Source organism: Amaranthus tricolor, chromosome 5 (genome assembly GCF_026212465.1).
Source record: "Amaranthus tricolor cultivar Red isolate AtriRed21 chromosome 5, ASM2621246v1, whole genome shotgun sequence".
In the NCBI taxonomy this organism is placed as follows: domain Eukaryota; kingdom Viridiplantae; phylum Streptophyta; class Magnoliopsida; order Caryophyllales; family Amaranthaceae; genus Amaranthus; species Amaranthus tricolor.
Genome location: NC_080051.1, coordinates 25,937,101 through 25,956,615, shown reverse-complemented (window position 1 = coordinate 25,956,615; position 19,515 = coordinate 25,937,101). Strand labels below are relative to the sequence as shown.

The 19,515-nt window shown below is 31.7% G+C and overlaps 2 protein-coding genes across 3 annotated transcripts; both read left to right on the top strand.

The window, feature by feature from the left end:
• The first annotated feature begins 1,556 nt into the window (after positions 1-1,556).
• On the top strand, positions 1,557-5,819 carry LOC130813143 (uncharacterized). The gene is made up of 5 exons (XM_057678891.1): positions 1,557-1,891; positions 2,047-2,128; positions 2,259-2,758; positions 3,411-3,615; positions 5,094-5,819. Exons 1-5 carry the CDS (start codon positions 1,886-1,888, stop codon positions 5,111-5,113), a joined length of 813 nt encoding a protein of 270 aa, XP_057534874.1. The 5' UTR covers positions 1,557-1,885; the 3' UTR covers positions 5,114-5,819.
• A 4,129-nt stretch (positions 5,820-9,948) lies between these two features.
• LOC130813142 (uncharacterized) lies at positions 9,949-15,435 on the top strand. 2 transcript variants are annotated; one of them, XM_057678889.1, is made up of 8 exons: positions 9,949-10,228; positions 11,944-12,024; positions 12,119-12,207; positions 12,300-12,374; positions 13,268-13,368; positions 13,446-13,541; positions 13,635-13,700; positions 14,669-15,435. In XM_057678889.1, exons 1-8 carry the CDS (start codon positions 10,106-10,108, stop codon positions 15,091-15,093), a joined length of 1,056 nt encoding a protein of 351 aa, XP_057534872.1. In that variant the 5' UTR covers positions 9,949-10,105; the 3' UTR covers positions 15,094-15,435. The 2 variants fall into 2 exon arrangements, with proteins under 2 accessions (XP_057534872.1, XP_057534873.1); XM_057678890.1 differs by lacking the exon at positions 9,949-10,228 and adding an exon at positions 10,252-10,913.
• The last annotated feature ends 4,080 nt before the right edge of the window (positions 15,436-19,515 follow it).

Sequence of the window (19,515 nt, the reverse complement as noted above, 5' to 3'; positions counted from 1 at the left end):
AGCCAAAAACTCGTAATTGTAAAAGTAACTATGTTACACAGAATGGTAACTATGAAATAATTTTTAAAATGTTTTTAATTTATAACATAGTATCCTTTTTTGTATATATAATAACCAAACAAAATCAAACAAAAATCCTTCTCACCCTTCTCATTTTAAAATTCTTCTTATTTGATTATATATATATATATATATATATATATATATATATATATATATATATTATTAAACTTGAGAAAAAAAATATTTTAACGAGTTATACTCAAATTTTTGCATGATATTATCATGTTATAATCATAAATTTACTGATATTTGAATTCCGCTTCATAGCTAAAAAGAGAAGAATATAATTAGCTAAAGATAACCTACTAGTAATCTAGTTGTGAATCTTGTGGATTAATAATAATTGATTAATGAAAGCTTAATAATTGATTAGTGAAAGCTAGATAATAATTATTGATAAAAAAAGAACATAACGTAAAAATAGGAAAGGTAGGTCCAATTGTACCTATTAACATCTAGAGAGATGTAATAGATTTCTTATTAGCTTCTAAATAGTAAAAACTAAAGAGCAAAAAAGTCTAAAATCGGGTATTTTTTTAGTCGGAGAAAATACTATTTTTTTTAGCAAAGTTTAATTTTCTGCTGACGCTTCATTTTATTTAGCCTACTATGTAATTGAAAAACAATAAAGTTATTATAGTGTATCTTGAACTTAATCGTTCCTAAGTCATTCTAAGTTGTATTTCTGAATTTTGTTCTTGTTTCTCATTTCAAACCGAATATCGTTTTAAGTAACAATGCCCTAGATGACGACTTCAGAGTTAATACATAAAACTAACATCACTTGTCTAGAATACTATAGAAATTGTAGAAGTAGAACAATAATCCCTACTTTTCCTCTCTTTCAATCAACATTCCTACAAAGTTCTGCAAAGATAGTAAATGCATTGATTTGATTACAAAATTGCTGATAGTCCATAGCCTACCCATCTTTTTCTTCCCATTTTTCATACCAAAATTAAGACCACAAATTAAGTTGTCTCATTAATGGTTTTAGTTGATCACCCCAAGTGTATGTCTCAAGAATTTACCATCAAGGGCAATCTCCTAACTCCTAAAACCTTAAACCTTTCACTTATTAATCAACGCCTACTTAGCGTATAGATGATAAACTTGTTTTTGACTTGTACCCAACAAAACCCGTACAAGGAAAGAGTTAACTACACATAAATCTGATGAGGTTTCATCCTAAACCCAATTGGTACTAAGAAAAATGATCCATCAAATATAGTATATGTTACACTATCTCTCTCTAATTTTTTGATGTGAAATCACATATGAGTTACTTTTCCAACAATAGAATCTATAAACCAGAGCAAATTTAGAATATGAATATAAGATGGCCAAAAACATAGTATACATATCTTTCAATATTATCACCCAAGACATAACATAGGCAGATTCGAACCTAAATTCCTCGACTCTAAAAAGTCTAATGGTATACTATATAGTACTTCCCATATGATATAAAGTTTATACTTATAATACAACATTTTGCACATTACAAGCATAAATCACAAGGCCAACCAGCCCCCACTCTTTGCCTAGTTGTCTCCCTTACACAACAATTATATTTTTCCTTAGATTTTCTATTCTAATTAACCTCTCTAATATTGTGTTCTTTTTTCAATATTTGCAACATCTTTGATTGGAATCTTTTTGCAAACACAAAGACAGCACAGATAGATCTCCTTTGTGCTGTCCAGTTGACCCCAAAACAGAACAAAAATTTTTTAGACCCAAACAAAAGGAAATACTTACTCATCTTATTTCTTCACAACCAACAGAAGTATATATAAAAGGCATACATATATTCATTGCCATGCAGGTTATGAGCTTTGTAGTACCCTCATCTTGATCCAATCTAAAATTTCATTATATTATATTTTTGTAGCACTAAATAATTATATTTTATTTAGTGCTAAAAAGTTGCTAAAAATATTAAATTTGCACTAACATAGTAGATTAATTACTAATTAGCAGGTTCTTCGGTGGTTATTCAAGGTAACACAAGATCATAAACAAGGTGACGATAAGTCCAACTTAGAGAACAAATCTCTTCAAGGTACTAACTTGAATTTACTTACTCCTCCTTAATTTGACCCTATTGAATGTGCTGTAGCAAATCAAATGGGACAGATGGGTTACATTATATTTTTTTTTTGATTTGCAACATTTTTTGATTTTTGTTGCAGATAAGGAGAATTTAAAGGACATAGTTTCTTACGAGCAGAAAAGGATTCGGAAGAAAACTCGAAAACCCGAGGAAACTACATTAGATTGTAAAAATCTTAAGTATTTAGCTTTGTTTCTTAGGAGAGGTAATATAGATCCTTATTTTAGTAGCAAAGTTCATAGGAAAAGACTTAGTAGTCTTAACCAAAGGCAACAAAAACAATATATTGTTTCAATGAAGATGAAAGATGATTTGGTTAAAAGCCTTGGTAAGAATCATAAGGTAGACTCAACTGGGCATGTTAAAAATAAGGTATTGCCAATTAGTGAATCAACTTCATCATCATCATTATCAAGCAAGGTAGGTGAACAGCAATGTGAACCGTCTGATCATGATCCAAAGAAAGATAGATCAAATAAAGGGGAAACTAATAAGAATAAGACACTTTCTAGAATGAAGGAGCTTTTGAGATGGGCTGCTAATGCTAAGTCTGAGAAAAGAGGAAAATTTGGAAGTAAGGTTAGAAAATTATACTTTCCAAATTCATTTATTAAGCTAGCTTTTGGTTGAATTTGTTACGGTATACAACATATTATGAAACCTTAACCATTAGCTTACACTTTTGGTTAAAGTGATTTTCAGACGTGATATCAGATGCAAGGTCCGGATTAGAAAATAAATTTTACGTAATTATTATCAGGCCCTGATAATTCGTCACGTGATCTCACCATGACCCATTCGTGTGGACACGGGACACCCGTGGGCTCGAGCTCACAAACCCACGAATCAAGAGTGTTGATTTGCACATACACTTGGTGAGGTTTATTGTATTCCAAAACCATATAATCGTAGGAGGATTAGCCCACTCAATATATATACAAGTCCAAAACCCACTAATTTATTGATGTGGGATCTTTTCTCACAAGTGAAGTATTTCCAACAATTATTATAATCTATATTGTTTAGTGCATAATTTTGTGATTATGTTTTATAGATATTAGTAAAATGCATCTCAAGTAAATAATAATTTGAGTCTTATTAATATTTTTATAATTTTTAAAATAAATCAATTTATAGTTTCAAGAGTTAGTCATATAGTAACTTATTACATATAGAAGTATATGATTAATGATTTGATTGCTAAAGGAGAGTTTTCTTTTTGTAATTTCAGGTTTTGCATTTCAGGAATAAATCAGCAACAATAAAGTCAGGTGGTTATGATAATGAAGTATGTAATAATGAATCCCCAAAAATAAGCTTAAAATGGGAAGTAGAAAGTTGTACTACAAATTGTTCAGCAGTATCAGCTCCACCTACAATGAAGTATGATGAATTTTGTCCTAAGACTGGGAATTGGATCACAAGTGATGATGAATGTAAGCTCTTTTTTTACTCTCCATCTATCATTACTCTACTTATGATTATATGCATCATTTAGTCATTTGAATTGAAGGAATATCAATTAACAAATAATTACTATTTAGTCTATAGGGTGTTTAGTACTTGACTTTTACATTGGCTTTTTGGCTTGTTAGTTGGTCAAACAGTCAAAAAAGTATTGGATAAATGGCTTTTAAGCCAGCTGAAAAACTAACTTTTAAGCAAAAATAAAAAATACTCCAATTAGCTTTTTTTGTTGGCTTTTGGCTTGTTGGTCTACTTTTTCTCTGATAAATAGCCAACAATCAATACTTAAATTACTTAAATTCACCAAACATTTTCATAAACAACTGCTTAAAAGCCAACAAAAACAACTAATATTTTCAACTGGTCAAACAGTCAACTAAAAAAGCCAACAGCCAATAACCAATTGCCAAACACCCCCTATGTCCATACTTGATTTGTCTTATTTTTATTTTAGTTTGTCTCAATAAATTTGTCCACTTTTGAATATGTTCTCACTATTTTTACTCTTTATATAGAGTTATCATTCTTATTTCTAAATATCTTACTACTTTAATTCTTTATACTCAATTTCTTAATCATAATCATCATCATCCTACCCAGTATATCCCGCTCATAAAAAAACTATGGACAGGGTTTGGGGAGGGAAGGACGGTTGCAACTCATACCCATAAAGGAAAGCGCGACCAAAGGAATCCCCCGGCTTAAGAAAGATAATAAGATGTAGCTACCCGGAAACGATAAATTAAATACATATAACTAAAATAAATAAGTACAACCAACTACAAAAGAAAACAAAACAGAATACGAAACTAATAAAACAAAAAACGAGAGAAGCAAGATGGCAGAACACCTAAAGGTTACCTAACGAGTATTTTAAAAATGTTTTTTGGTTACTTATATTTCATATAGCTATATAAAAAATGTTTGAGCTGATACTTCTTCTATTCATTATACTTGTTACATTAAATTTTTTTTTTTTTGACAATTTCATATGTTATTTTAATATAATTTATATATTGAATTATCCATAACTAAAAATTATAAAAAGTTAATACTTCCTCCATTCCAAATTTGTCGCAACATTATCTATATTTGCACTATTCACTCATCGTCCTTAATTTGTAATTAATTCTTAATTTATAAGTTAAAACATAATCAAGTGGGATCTTGTTTGATTTGTCTCGAAGCAAAGAATATTATTATCAAAATTTTATAATTTTTTATTATATATAATTAGAGATATTAAGGATTGAATTAGTGCATTGAACTACATGAAAAAATAAAATATTACAAGTAATTTAAAACAGAGAAAGTATAATTAAAAAATATATACCTACTTAAGTATATTTTCTTAAATATTAGTGGCAATATATTAAATAAAAATATTGAATAATATCAATATGCTTCAGTAGTGCATTGGTAGCTGATATTTTCTTTATTTTGGCAGTTGTGGTGCTAGAGCTCTGAACAATGACGACGATGCAAAAATAATACTTTTGATCATTAGCTTCAATTATTGGCTATTCAATAACTAAAATGTATTGTTAGTAACTTTTTGAGTTTTGCTTAGCAGGCTATTTTATGACTTCAGTAACTAAATTACTGCCTTTGTCACTCTTGCTATGTTTCCTCATGGGATGAATTAGAGTGTTGTATATGTTTTTGTAAATCCATTTTAAAGTGGGGTTAAAATAGGGTTTGATTAGAAGATTAGATAGTCCGTTTTGAACGCTTTTAGTATGAACCTAACCTATCAACAAGACGGAATAGCCAATGGTTTTTCGGGCAATGTCACTCTTTAGCTGTAAGGTGTCACATTTTAAATTTTTATTAGGAGATGGTTCACCCAAAACTCGAATATTTGAAATTTGAATGCAATGTTGTCAATGTATCGCATATTCACAATAATTTACTATTTCAAGAAATCAACTCGATTAAAAATTTAAGTCGATACTTAAAATTCAAAATATGTGTATATTTTATACTTAATTACATACCTTTTTGACATGATATTTTCCGATAAAAAAACTTAAGCGTACGAATTAAAAACACTAGTAGGACAAAGGACTCTACTAATGCATCAACACCTTAAATTGAATTTACTTGAATGCTTAAATAATACTTTTTAAAAATCAATTAACGAAAACTCTAACCTAGGGATAACAATTCAGATCGAATTTGCTCTTGTTCACTACTGATCCTACTCAATTTGAGGAATTTAATCCAATCTAATTCCGATAAAAAAAATTTCGACTGTGAATCCGATTACATAGTTCGTGTCCAATTCAGAGACGAACTTGAGATGGACCTCATAAAAATTTGATAGTCCAACCTTACTCCGACTTTGACTCGACCCGACCTATTAACGACACACGACTTAGACATATTGCCAATGTCGTGGTTCTTTCTACTCACATATATTGCAAAAAAAATTGTCATATTTGTATTTTACACAATGATAAAGAAATAGTAGGACCACCTGAAGAAATAAATTGAATTGTGAAAATAATTTGAAAAGAGAGTTAAAGTGTAAGGTAAGATTAAAAAAGATAGGAAGACTTTATTTTGATCTAAATAACAAAAATGATGTAAAATGAGAAAGACAACCCAAAATAGAAAATAATAGTAAGGAAAAATTACAAAAAAAACTACCTAATCTATAAAACTTTTTGCAAAAAACTATCTAATCTAATTTTGTAAAAAAACTACCTTATATGATATTTTTGTTTTCAAAAGACTACCACGTAACATAAATCGTCAGTTGACCATCAAGTAGGGCATTGACTTTGCATGTGAGAGGCACATGACATATTCCTTTCTTTGAATTTTCTCCTTTTTTGGTTTCTTCTCCTTCTCTTTCTCTACATCCCTATTTTCTTCTCCATCTCCCTCTATTCACTCCCTCTTTCTTTTTTCTTTTCATAAATTTCATTTTTCTATAATTATCTTTCTCAAATAAGAATTTGTTCTAAAATCTTTGTTTCGCTATCAAGAACAATCATCTCTGATAAGAGGTACTTTAATTGAGACAATTTGTTCTTGAATCCTTTTTGTTCTCTCTTCAATATTCATGTATTTTTTCATTTAATTTTAAGCAAATCCTAAAAAAATTCATATTTCTAGGTATAATTGTTTGTAAAATATTTAAGGTTTTGTCACCCATGTTTGATTCTAGGTTTATGTTCATCATTTTGAGACTAATCAGGCTAATTCAAAAACTTAAAGACTGAACAACACAATTTGTTTCAATAGTCTACTTTTTTACCCAACATTCAACTCAATTTGTGGAAAAACCTTAAGAACACAATTAGTTGGAAAAACCTTCCGTTTCAATGGTTTCTTTACATAATATTTAATCTTTATCATTTCAACATTCAACTTTCTTACACACCTGCAAATACCTGATCTTTTTCACAATTTTAACAAACTTTCATTCAAAAACTAGGTTCATCATGTTACTTCTCATACACAATCTCCATCATCTGATGAAACCTTATCTCCATCACCCTCCTCTAAGAGTAAGAGAGAAAATGACATTGGCTTGCAGCTTTCAAAATTGAAGAAATTACTTGAAGTTTTAGTGTTCAAGAGTCATGAGCAAGAAGAACAATTAATGGAATTCCTTAGTCCACAAAATTCTCTTTGCAAAAGGAACTCCACACCCACATCTATCGAGCTTTGATTTTCATGTAGAAGGAGAAGACATAATTTAATTTGGAGAAAGAATTAGGATTCTTAAGAATTAAAGTTGAAGGGGAAAGGGGAAATAGTTAGAAAGAAATCGTTTCTTAAAAGAGGAACAAATACTGACTTAAGTAACTCACGTGGCCCCACGTGCTGGTCAAAATAAAATTTTAACGGTCAACATACGAAAACTGTCAAGTCGTAGTCTTTTGAAAAGGTTTATGTCATTTAAGGTAGTTTTTTGCAAAAAAATAGATTAGGTAGTTTTTTTGCAAAAAGTGCTATAAATTAGGTAGTTTTTTGTAATTTTTTCAAATGTTAATTGAGAGATAGTAAGGGTAACTAAATTAGAGAGTTTTTGTTTTGGTCGTTTGAAAATTGACTTTTTATTGATTTTGGGTTGGTCAACAGACAAAAATATTGATAAATAACTATTAAGTCAGCTAGACTAATTAATAAAGTCCAAATCAAAAAACTACATGGAAAATTGACATCAAATTGACTATAGTAGCATATATCATCTACAACATCACATAAATAAAAAGACACAAATCCATGTATTAATTCTAGTAATGCGTAATTATTTTTTTAACATTTTAAAAAAATAAATATCTAAATATCACAACGAATTAATCATATGAATTTTATTAGAAGTATAAATCATAATAGACATTAATAATTAATTGATATTGAGGGTATTCGATAAATGGCTGATAGCTGATTATAGTGGCTGATTTAACTAACTTATTTTATTAACTAGTTTGACCAGCTGATTTTGAACCCGCTGCTATAAGCAGCTTGTTCAAAAACAGCTTATTTGTATTAATAAGTTGTTTCAACCAGCTAATTCACCAAATATTAACATTAGCTGGTTTGACCATCCAACCCTCTATTTATACCAAAATAAGCTAAAATTGCTCAATAAACTAATTTGCCAAACACCCCATTATAAAATAATGAAGTTTCAAATTAGAAAATTAACATATTCTGTATTCACTTTTATATCAAGTTGAAAATCTTTGACCAATCTTAAATCTTAAAAAACTAAATTTCAAAAATTTAATTTACTTGGAATTATGATCAATAAGTCTTATTGTCACCAAATTTACTTCTAATTATGATCAATAAATGAAACATCTATAACATATTTAAAATTGATTTGACCCAATTCATAAAATACAACTCGAATCTATTACCGTGACAACTTGTTTTTATATTGTGATGACAATAATGCAAATGGTTTTCTTAAAAATTAATAAAGTCAAACACCTTTTGAAAATTAACCTTAATTAATTAATGTTTGTAGGAGTTTATGCAAAACATTAACAACGACACATAGAATTAGGAAAGCTCTCAAACATACAAATTTCTTAAGGTTTTTCCATGCCCTCCATCGGCAAAACACATTGGCCCCACTACATGATTTCAACAAAGAAAAATTGATATTTGTAATTTATGAGATAGTCTTACTGTAAGATATATTTTATGCTTAGGTTAAATAACCTAATAATAAAAACTTTTAGTTTATGAATATTTTGTTTTGAGGTTCTCTCACCGTGATGGTCTTATATAAGACAAGTTGCTACTAATTTAAGGAGTATTTTATTTGTTTCTTGTAAATAATCTCAATTATTAATTATTTTCTATATTTGCTATGTATTTGCACCTATACCAGGTAACTTGATAAAATCATTTAAAAAAAAATTATATTAAATTAATTTAAAACATAAAAAAATAATAAGAAATAATACAATGCAATTTTGTTTTATTGGTTTTAATGCATATTTTCATATTATATATTTTAAAGAATGTTTAATGATACATAACATTAAAAAAAATGACAAAGAAAGTGTTTGACGAATGGTTGATAGTTATTTTGAATTTTATCAACTAATTTGACTAGTAGATTTTAAACATATTGGTCGGAGTAACTTGTTGTAAATTAGCAAATTAATCACAATAATGCAAGTTGTTTAAACTATTTAATTTACCAACTACCAATCTATTTGTATTTATATAAGCAAAAATTGTATAATTATTTGCCAAACATCCTCAAAATAATTCATTATTAAGTAATTCAATGCACCTGAAAATACTTTAAATTTACTCGATCCAAAATATATACGCAAATTCCACCATGGTTGTTTATTTATGTAATTTATTCGTTTCTTAAGGTTGTTTTTATTTGTCATTTTACATTTTAAACTGTTATATTTGTTGTTTTCCTAATTAAATAATATTTCTATTTATATTACAAATTTAGGACATAATTAACCTTATTATTTTCATTTTAATATCTTAATGGACTACTCCCTCCGTTCTTTTTTGTTCTTCTCGTTTATTTTTTGCACATTTTTAAAATAAATTTTGAGCCGTAATATCTCTAAATACGCATCATAAAAAAATTATAATAAAAAAGTATACATTAAGACGAATCTAACGAGATCTCACGTGGATATATTTTATCATCAATATATGTCTTAAGAATCTTAACTAAATTTCTCTCTTCCTAAGTGTTTCCATTTAAACATTATCGAATTTATAATATAATAAAATAATGCATTTACCCTATAAAAATTATATTTTCTTAATATCGTGACTAAGAACGGAGAGAATATGAAAAAAAATCTGACCAATTGGGCTTGAGAGTTTAAGATTGGAGGTTTTAGGGTTCATATTCTCACACTTAAAAGGGTTTTAGGGTTGTCCTTTCATTTCTTTGTTTTCTTCATAAAAATCCCTCTTTCTCCCTCTTCAATCCACCATAACATCATCATGGATAAATACTTCAGAGTTGAGCAACCTAAACAAGAATCTCCAATTAACGAAAATGAAATTCGTATTACTACTCAAGGTCTCATTCGCAATTACATCAGTTATGCCACTACTCTTCTTCAGGTCTTTTACCTGTTGTCCACTTTTTTCTCTTGATTCTCTTTGTTAATGATTTTTTTATCATGATATTTTCCATTTTTGATGGGTTTTCTTGACCCACATCTTTTTTTTTTTTTGGTTAATTTTTCTGCTGTTCAAATCAAGGGTTGCATTTCTTGATAATGCTGAAGTTTCTGTAGTTTGTATTGAGATTTTGTGTTTCTTTTTTGGGGGGTTTTTCATGCATATGTTGGAATATTAGCATGACAGGTCGGAATTAGTTTGATGAGATTGATGGATTGTAATCAATTTGGAGTAATGTAGTCTTGTTCGTATTTGAAGGGCAAAGTTTAATTTCTGATTTTTGTATGATTGAACATTGGTTCTTGATCAACATTGGAGTTGTTTGCGGATTGTTATTTTCTTTGCGTTCTTGGCATAGGGATGATCATTTCAGGACGCTGCTGAAACACGACTCTAGTATTAGTTGGTGATTCAACTTCTTCCGGGTGAAGTGCGGGAGCTTACTCATAGATTATTTGCATTACTTGGTGTCTTGATCATTCATTTCAATGATGAACTACCTATTGAGTATTTCCGTTATTTGTCATGGGATTTTAGCTACATTTGTACTTGAACAGGAGTACTATTCTTTATCCAAACTCCCAAAGTGGTTTACTGGCAGTAAAATGGACTCTCATGATATAAGGTTTGTATAATGCATTAAGGTTTAAGGAGTTTGAAGTCTGTATTAATGTCTGAAATTGTAGGGTAGGACCATTGTGGTTACTTGTAATCAGATAGCGTACTCTCCAACTGGATCTTTGTGTTCTATATTCTACCTATACTGTCTTGATTGCACCGGATCAGTGTGATTACTTGTAAGCCGTTAGTGCACTCTTAAACCGAGCTCTACGCTTTATATACTACCTTCACATTGTTTCTCTTTTTCATGTGAGATTATTGGGATTAACATTGTAATTAAAATATATGTAGGAAGTCCTAGTAAAAGTAAGGTTTGTATGTGGTTGATTTGTCTTTATTGTTTATTTAGCCTTATCTGGGTGCTTTAAGCACGTATACACTTGTTTGCTATGGTCATGACCACCTCAAACACAATTAGATTCCGATTCTTGTTTGAAGAACTTCTTGCTATATTGCTATGCGTTTTTGGTGATTATATGTCAAGCAGATATTTTCATGGCATGAGGAAATATGGATGTAGCTGCTGAATTTATTTGTGCTTACTCCTTTTAATCTATGGTGGAACTTTGGGAGGGATTTGTTTGAACGAAGCAAGGTCTAGATTTCAGAAATGTCATTTGCTATTTTATTTAGACTCTTTTTCGAGTCAGGATGTTGAGTGGAGTGAGTGAAGATTGGAGTGACAGTGCTTGCTTGTGTTCTGAATGTGGCTAATGAGGTGCTATACTGCATTTGAATCTTATATCAAGTCAAAACTTTTTCCTTAACCCCTTATTTTGTAGTAGAAAGATTTTTTACATTTGCTGCTGCTAAGTTTGATGCTGCTTTTGATTTCTATGCTATGTGCTATTAGTAGATCTTTTTTCGTGTTTCTCTTTTGCTGTTATTCCTTTATTTTATTGAAGCGTTTACATCTGTGATGTGAATGCTCTATGAATTTGTGAAATTCGTATGAAGGCTGAAATTCGGAAGCAACTTTTTGTGATTATAGTCTTAGGCACAAAACATATTGACCTTCTAAAAACTGTGTGCAGGAGAAGTGTGTCAATGAAATTGTCTTGAAAGGAATGGGGCAAGCTATTAGCAAAACTGTGGCTATTTCAGAAATTATAAAGGTTGTTTGGTATCTTCTATTTTGTTCTTGACTTGTGAAGGTGACCACTATCTTTTTGTAATATATGTATAACTGTAATGAGTTTTCTATTATAGAAGAGAATTCCTAACCTTCATCAAGACATTGCCATCAGCTCTGTCAGCATAACAGATGTCTATGCACCTCTTGAAGAGGGTCTTAGTGAGTGAGTTATTCCGTTGATCATTTTGATAGTATATGGTATGGTTCTTTTATGCAGAGCTAATATTACCTTCGTTCTTTGCTAATATTCTGCAGGTTGGAGACAAAACGTCAAGTATCAATGATCTCTATCACACTCTCAACTACAGAGCTAAACAAGAATTCTCCAGGGTACTTTCTGTTGCCTGTAAATTAATCGTCATTTCTGATGCTTTGAAGCATCATGTTTTATGTATGGTTGTGTGTTTTACCTGCGGAACCTCATTTATATCTGTTTGGGGATGGATTTGTTTCTCATGGGAGGAATTAGGATATGGGGAGTATCAAGCAGCTTAGGGTTTGCTTGAATTTCTCTTTATGAATTTGTTTTCAGCTTATACCTTTTGCTCTAAACGTGGGGCACATGCTTTTACATTCATCTTATGTGTTGTGATTAGTTGATTGTTGTGGGGATGTATCTTGCTGTAGAGATTCAGGATATCATATGCAACTCATCTTCTTTCAACTTGATCGGAAACCTTGTAATTTCTATTAAATTTCATCAATCTCGGTCATTTTGTTTCTGAAAATTTTAAACTAAAAGTTTCACTTTGGGTGGTGAGACTTTAAAAAATGCACATTTGTTGAACCCCCCTGACATAATACTTTTTCCATGAAAGTATTTACAAGTATGGGGGATAGCTATAGAACGTAAATTTTTTGGTGTTGCTTCATTAATTCGTAAAAATGCTAGTGCTACATGTCATCATTTCATTACCAGCACATATCCATGATTGTTCTAATATGATTACGAAGGCGGGATGTTCAGTTTAAATTTTTTCTTGTTATTTGTCTATTCCGTACAGATTCTCATAGTATTTGCCATTTTCTTTAGATTGGTATAGGACCATAATCTGAAGGATTGTGCCCCTAAATTGAGCAGCAGTGCTTCAATAGAATGAAGAATCTCACCAGTTTATACACCAATAGTTTATATTATGACACAATTTTTTTTTTTGCTCTTTGTGCGACATATTTTGCTTCATTTTTATGTACTCTAAAAGGCCTTAACTATGTGTTGAAAGGTATCAAAGTCCTTGTGAGTCTGATCAACCTAAACAGCATAATTATTATCATCAGCCTCAACCTAGACAAGAACGTGGAACATACAATGCTGGTTACGATGGTAAGAACTCTCCCCTTTGTGTGTTCCCATTTCATTCTATTCGATCTATCTGACACATATGGCCTTTTCTTGGATAGATTCATATGGTCGAGGTCGTGGACGTGGTAGAGGAAGAGGTAGAGGCAGAGGACGCGGGCAGAGCTGGGGAAGGGGCGGCTATGGTTCATATCAGGGTATGAACTTCAAAGTAGTGTTCTTAATATGATACTGACTGATTTTGGTGCTTACATAATTCTGAATACAATTTCATTATTGATTGAAAGCAGATAATGGTGGGTACACAAACTGGGGCCGAGGAGGTGGACGAGGTTGGGGCTTTGGAGGATACAATGGTGAGTATATATTGTACCTCTTTGATATTCCCTGAATCAGCTATTCAATTTGTTTTTAAAATAACTGGTGGAATATTTATTATTATTATTACATAATAAACAAATCAGTGAATTGTATAGTACTACCTCCAGTTTTAATAGTTGTTAAGACTTACATTAGTAGCGGTTATTCATCAAGCAATATTGTTTTGCATCTTGATCTTTACATGTAAGAAAAAATATATTCAAGCGGGATTTTATTTGATTCTTCTCAGTACATATTTTCATGATACCAAGTTTTAATTATGATTGATTAAAGGTGATACGGGTCTAAATAGTGCATTGGATAACGTGAAAAAGTATAGTAATTATTAAAACCCATAGGAAGTATAAATCATATGTTGTTTAGGGATTACGAGAAGATTTGTTTCACTTGCATATTACAAGAAAGTCATCATCTTCATATATGCTCAGTTTTTACGGAAAAATTTGCAACATGTAAACTAAATATTAGCTTTGCAAAATAGCTGTCTAGCAGTGTGGTGTTGATGTCGAGAAAGTCTTGCGTGGATTGGTCCACACTATTTAGTGTGCACGGATCTTAAAAGATATTAAAATAGTACGTTTTTTACTTGACCGGTCGAATCAAGTACAATCATTGGAAAAATACTTGTCGTTATAGGTTGGTGCACACTATAATAGTGTGAACCAAGTCTATACAAGACTTCCTTGTTGATGTTAGCTACGGGGTTTGTAGATTACCTAAAAAGTTCTTGTACGTTTTGCAATGATTCCTTTGCATGCTTAGAAGTTACAACTACATAGATGAGCAAAAAGAATGCTGATTCTTATTGTGCTGTATTCTGGCCATTTTAAGTTTTGAATACCATGTGTTTGTTTACATAAATCTTAGATTTGGCAGCATACTTTGGGGCTACGACGTACGCCATCCAAAGCTATTCTCATTTTTATTCAAATTTTTGTGGCAGATGGTGGTTATCATCAAGGGGGCCGAGATGATGGCTATCATCAAGGGGGCCGAGACGGTGGCTATCAAGGGAACCGAGATGGTGGCTATCGAAGAGGCCGAGATGGTGGGTATCAGAGGGGCAGAAACGTTGGCTATCAAGGAGGCAACAATGGTGGCTATCAAGGAGGCCGAGAGAGAGGCTATCAAAGAATCCGAGTGGGTGGCTATGAAGGAGACAGAGAGGCTGGGTACCAAGGAGGTCAAGACGGTGGGTACCAAGGAGGTCGAGACAATAGGTACCAGGGAGGTCAAGAGGGTGGTTACCAAGGAGGCCGAGATGGTCGCTACAGAGGTGGGCGAGGTTGGGGCCGAAGTTATGGTTATGGGAGCCGTGGTCGTGGTCGAGTGGGAGGTCGCTCGCAAGGTGGTCCCGATCAATCCTAGGAAAGGTCTCCGTGCCTCAAAATACTTGCTTTGGCTTGAATGCGCTTTACTATGTCCCGAACAGAAATTTAAAAAAGAACTTGCCTTTGATGAAGTGATTAGTAATTGGGTTTAGTATCACTAATCACTATTGTCTTGGGTAATAGCATAAGGTTTTGTCGGTCATTTTGCAATGCTATTGGGTTATTATTGGTATAACGAACATCTAAAAGGCTTGATTTTTACTTAGGTTGTGTTTAATCTGTTTAGCCAAGAGCAAGTATAGTTAATATAGGTTTACCTATATCTTGTAATTCATTAAACCCCTCTAATCAAATTAATAGAAAGTATATGTTTGTTTTCCCTTTGCTCTCACCTTTTGGGATAAAATTGATCGTATTCTTCTGATACTTTCTTTTAAAGGATATGGGTACGGATTGATCGCATTCTTCTGATACTTTCTTTTGAGGGGTATGGGTACGGATTGTTTATCGCCTTTTTTCACCCAGACCATGTTTTCGAGCGGGATATCGGGTTAACGATGATGATATGTTTGTTTTCCCTTTTTTGTTTATCCTCAACTGAAGGACACTCTTAATATCCTGCACAAGGTAAGGTTCAAGTGGAGTTTTTTCTTGAAAGATGTGTGACAAACTATACATTTTCCCCTCAAGGAGGGAAGTAAAGAGGATGCGCGCAGTCAAGAAATCCCATCAGTTGATACCTGCGAAACGCAGGGATCAAACCTCAAATCTTCTAATTAACATGCAGATACTCTATCTATTGAGTGACCAGGCTTGGAGCATGTACCACATTTCTCAGGAGAGCATGGTTCAATTTTTTTCTAACCCTCTTTTCAATCGATCCATCGTGTAAAATTAACTTATCCTCAGGTTTTTTCTCCTCGACAATTATGGATAACTCCGACTAGTCTGATGGGATTATGAATCAGTGGTTAATAGCTCTGTCTTTATCCGTGGTGGGACCGAGTGTACAGTTTTATAATGTTGATGAACGTGGACTGACCTTAGTCCATGTTTCAAATAATTGTGATTGTGATCATGAGACCATTTCTACATCCTAACCTTTAGAAGATTAGGTCATATGTTCTACAATCATGTCCAGATTCATTTTGAATCGAGGTCAAAATCGAATTTGGTTTTAATATTAGGTGCATATCGGATCATCAAGTCTGTTTTAAACATCTCTAAATCGAGATTAAGTTATGTACGTATTGATGATCAAATTAATAATCATATCGAATCATCGAGTCTGTTTTACCATAGTCTATTATATTCTGAATAAAAAGACTATAAACCTTTTATCCCATTGAAATAAGACGACATTTTCTACTATCATCGAAAATGCTTATCATGTATAGAACATAATATACGCTAATAGTTTTTTTTTCAAATGCAACACTTGCAGTTAGTCTTGTCAAAAAAGGTTGGTTGGTTGGATTGGATAAGTAGGGTTTAACCTAATAAGTCATAAATTTAATTTTATTTTTATTCTTATAAAATAGTTATAAAGAACACTTATGTGATTTTTTTCCTCAATTAAAAGCTTGGTTTTTGTTATGATATTGTGCTAAAAGAACACTAATATAACTATTAGTATGTTACTCCACTAAACAAATAGAGTAGAATTGAAGGCATAATCTTTAATAAAGGTGTGTAACATGCTATCACTAAGCTATTAACATACCACTGGTCTAAGATGAGATGACCTTATAATGAGACCGTTAATTTGGGCCGATCTGATTTGCGAGTGTAATAATTTGGGTATTTTTTCATTTTTTAGGCATTTTTCAATTTTGATTTTAAAAGTATCAATATTGACTTTAAAGGTATCAATTTTCAAATACCAGTGAGGATAACAAAGCCTTTTCCGATTAAAGTTGGACTACGTCAACAATCGGCTCTAAGCCCTTTCATTACATAGTGCTGGTAGCAGAAATTAAAGAGGAGGTTAGTAATAAATTGGATGAGTGGAGGGAAGCTTTAGAAGGTAAAGGATTGCGCATTAGTCGTACGAAAACTGAGTATTTGCACTGTGACTTTAGTGGGACAGCACCGGTAGGTGAACTAGAGGTGTCCATTGATGAAGCAGTTGTTAAAAGTACGACCAAGTACAAGTATTTAGAATCGATCATTCAACGGGATGGGGAGATTGACGGAGATGTAAATCATTGTATACAAGTGGGTTTGCTCAAGTGGCGAGCAGCCACTGCGATGCTATGTGATAGGAAATTCCCAAGCAAGTTAAAAGAAAAATTCTACTGGACGGCAATCAGACCTGCTCAACTATATGGGACTGAATGTTGGCCTGTAAAAAAGATTTTTAAATACAAGATAGAAGTTACAGAAATGTGTATGCTGAGGTGGATGTGTGGCACATATTGATGGATCGAATTAGGAACCAAGAGTTAAGGGACAAACTAGGAGTAGCCCCTATTTCTGAAAAAATGCGTGAAAATAGATTGAGGTGGTTTAGACATGTGTAGAGAAAGACTTTCGTCACCCCTGTGAAGAGGGTAGAAAACATTATAGTAGAGGGTAAGAGGAGTCGAGGAAGACCCAGAATAACTAAGGATGAGCAAAATAAAAGTTGACTTACGTGAATTAAATCTCTCTGAGGGCCTGACTAGAGATAGGGGTAGTTGGAGGCGTCATATCTATGTTTTAGACTACTGATGTCCTCTTAGATTACCTTTTGGTGTTCTTGCCATCTTGCTTTTCTCGTTTCTTTTATTATTAGTTTTTTGTTTTCTTTTATTTTGTAGTTGGTTCTACTTATTTATTTTATTTATAGGTTTTAGTTTATCTTTTCTGTATAGTTACGTCTCTTTTATCTTTCTCGAGTCGGCGGACTCCTTTGGCCGCGCTCTCCTTTATGGGTATGAATTGCCGCCGTCCTTCCCTCCCCAGACCCTGTCCATAGTTTTGCTATGAGCGGAATACATTGGGTAGTATGATGATGATGATGATGATGATGATATATCTTTAAGGTTAAATTTGATAAATGCCCAAGTTGAAAAGTTGTTACACACGCGATTTGGGCCAGCCCAAATTGACTGTTTCATAATGAGACCGTCCCGTCCATGTTTTTGAGATTAACATCTTTGTAATCCATACAAGATCAGATATGTTTAAAATAGACTCGATAACCCGATATTCGCCCAGCCGTATAAATGAATTCTATTTGACCCGATTAAAAATGGATTTAAAATTAAGTAAAAAAAATGTGAACGCAAAAATCCAATTTTAAACCACCTTAAAACACATGACCCAAAATTAACTTGATCACCCTCTCGGCTATACTTAAAAGTTATAACAAATCTATTTACTTGTTCAAATAAGCAAATTATTACTGTTTTCCCGACATTACTTCCTTTTAGAAGGTGTAAATATTAATTTAATGTTTAAAAGTAAGATAAAATACAAGTAAATGACATAAATAAATAATTTATACAAACTAAAATTTTTGGATGAATTCAAAAGTAATTTATTAAATTTAACCAACCAAACCGATAAATAAGTGATTTACGAAACGGATGCTTTCTTACCGTCTACAAGTATAGTTAGATTTATTTATAGAGGTGAAAAGAGTGGTATGAGCCAAATAAAAAGATGACAATTGTGAGAGCAAATAACGTTTTGGGGGAGGGGGGGTTGACTCATTGAGTCATTTCCATCAATATTATACTCTTTCAAAGCAAAGATGTTAATGTAGTATTTGGAAATAAATATTTTATTTTAAATTACGAATTTTAATTATGAAATCGTAAATGAAGAATGTGATGATAAGGTTTGCATAGTCATTCTTAAATTCTCAACTTTAACAACTTTAAAAATAATGGTGAAATTTGATCCAAATTCAAATTTAAAAGTTTTTGATTTGCCAAACATAAATTTGAGTCAATTTCAAATTTCTAAATGAAATCATCGTTCCCAAACATTGCATTAGGAAACATAAACTGTTGCTTTTCCCTTATTAGTATTCCGTTCCATTTAACTTGCATTAATTTTCATTTTCAACTGTTCCAATATAACTTTGAATATTTTTTTATTCAAAATAGCCAAATACGCCCGCCACCTTATTTTCTTCGCAACACACAGTTGAACTCTCTAATAATAACATCTAGATATAATTAATTTCTTTTCGTTGAATATTTACATTTGTACAATTTTTATACTTTTTTAAAAAATTACTTTCTTTCTCTTTAACTCAATCTCAATGGGTCTGAGAGATTATTCTAACGTCACTTTGGTTAAATTTCACAATCTTTTGTTGACATCTAGTGTCACTTTTTTTAATAGTAATACGTTGCAATGAATTTTGTGAAGAAAACATGGTGATTGAAGGAGAATAAACATAATCATAAAACAATTCAAAATATTTTTCAAACAAATTACACTAACTTTTCATTATCCTTCTTAT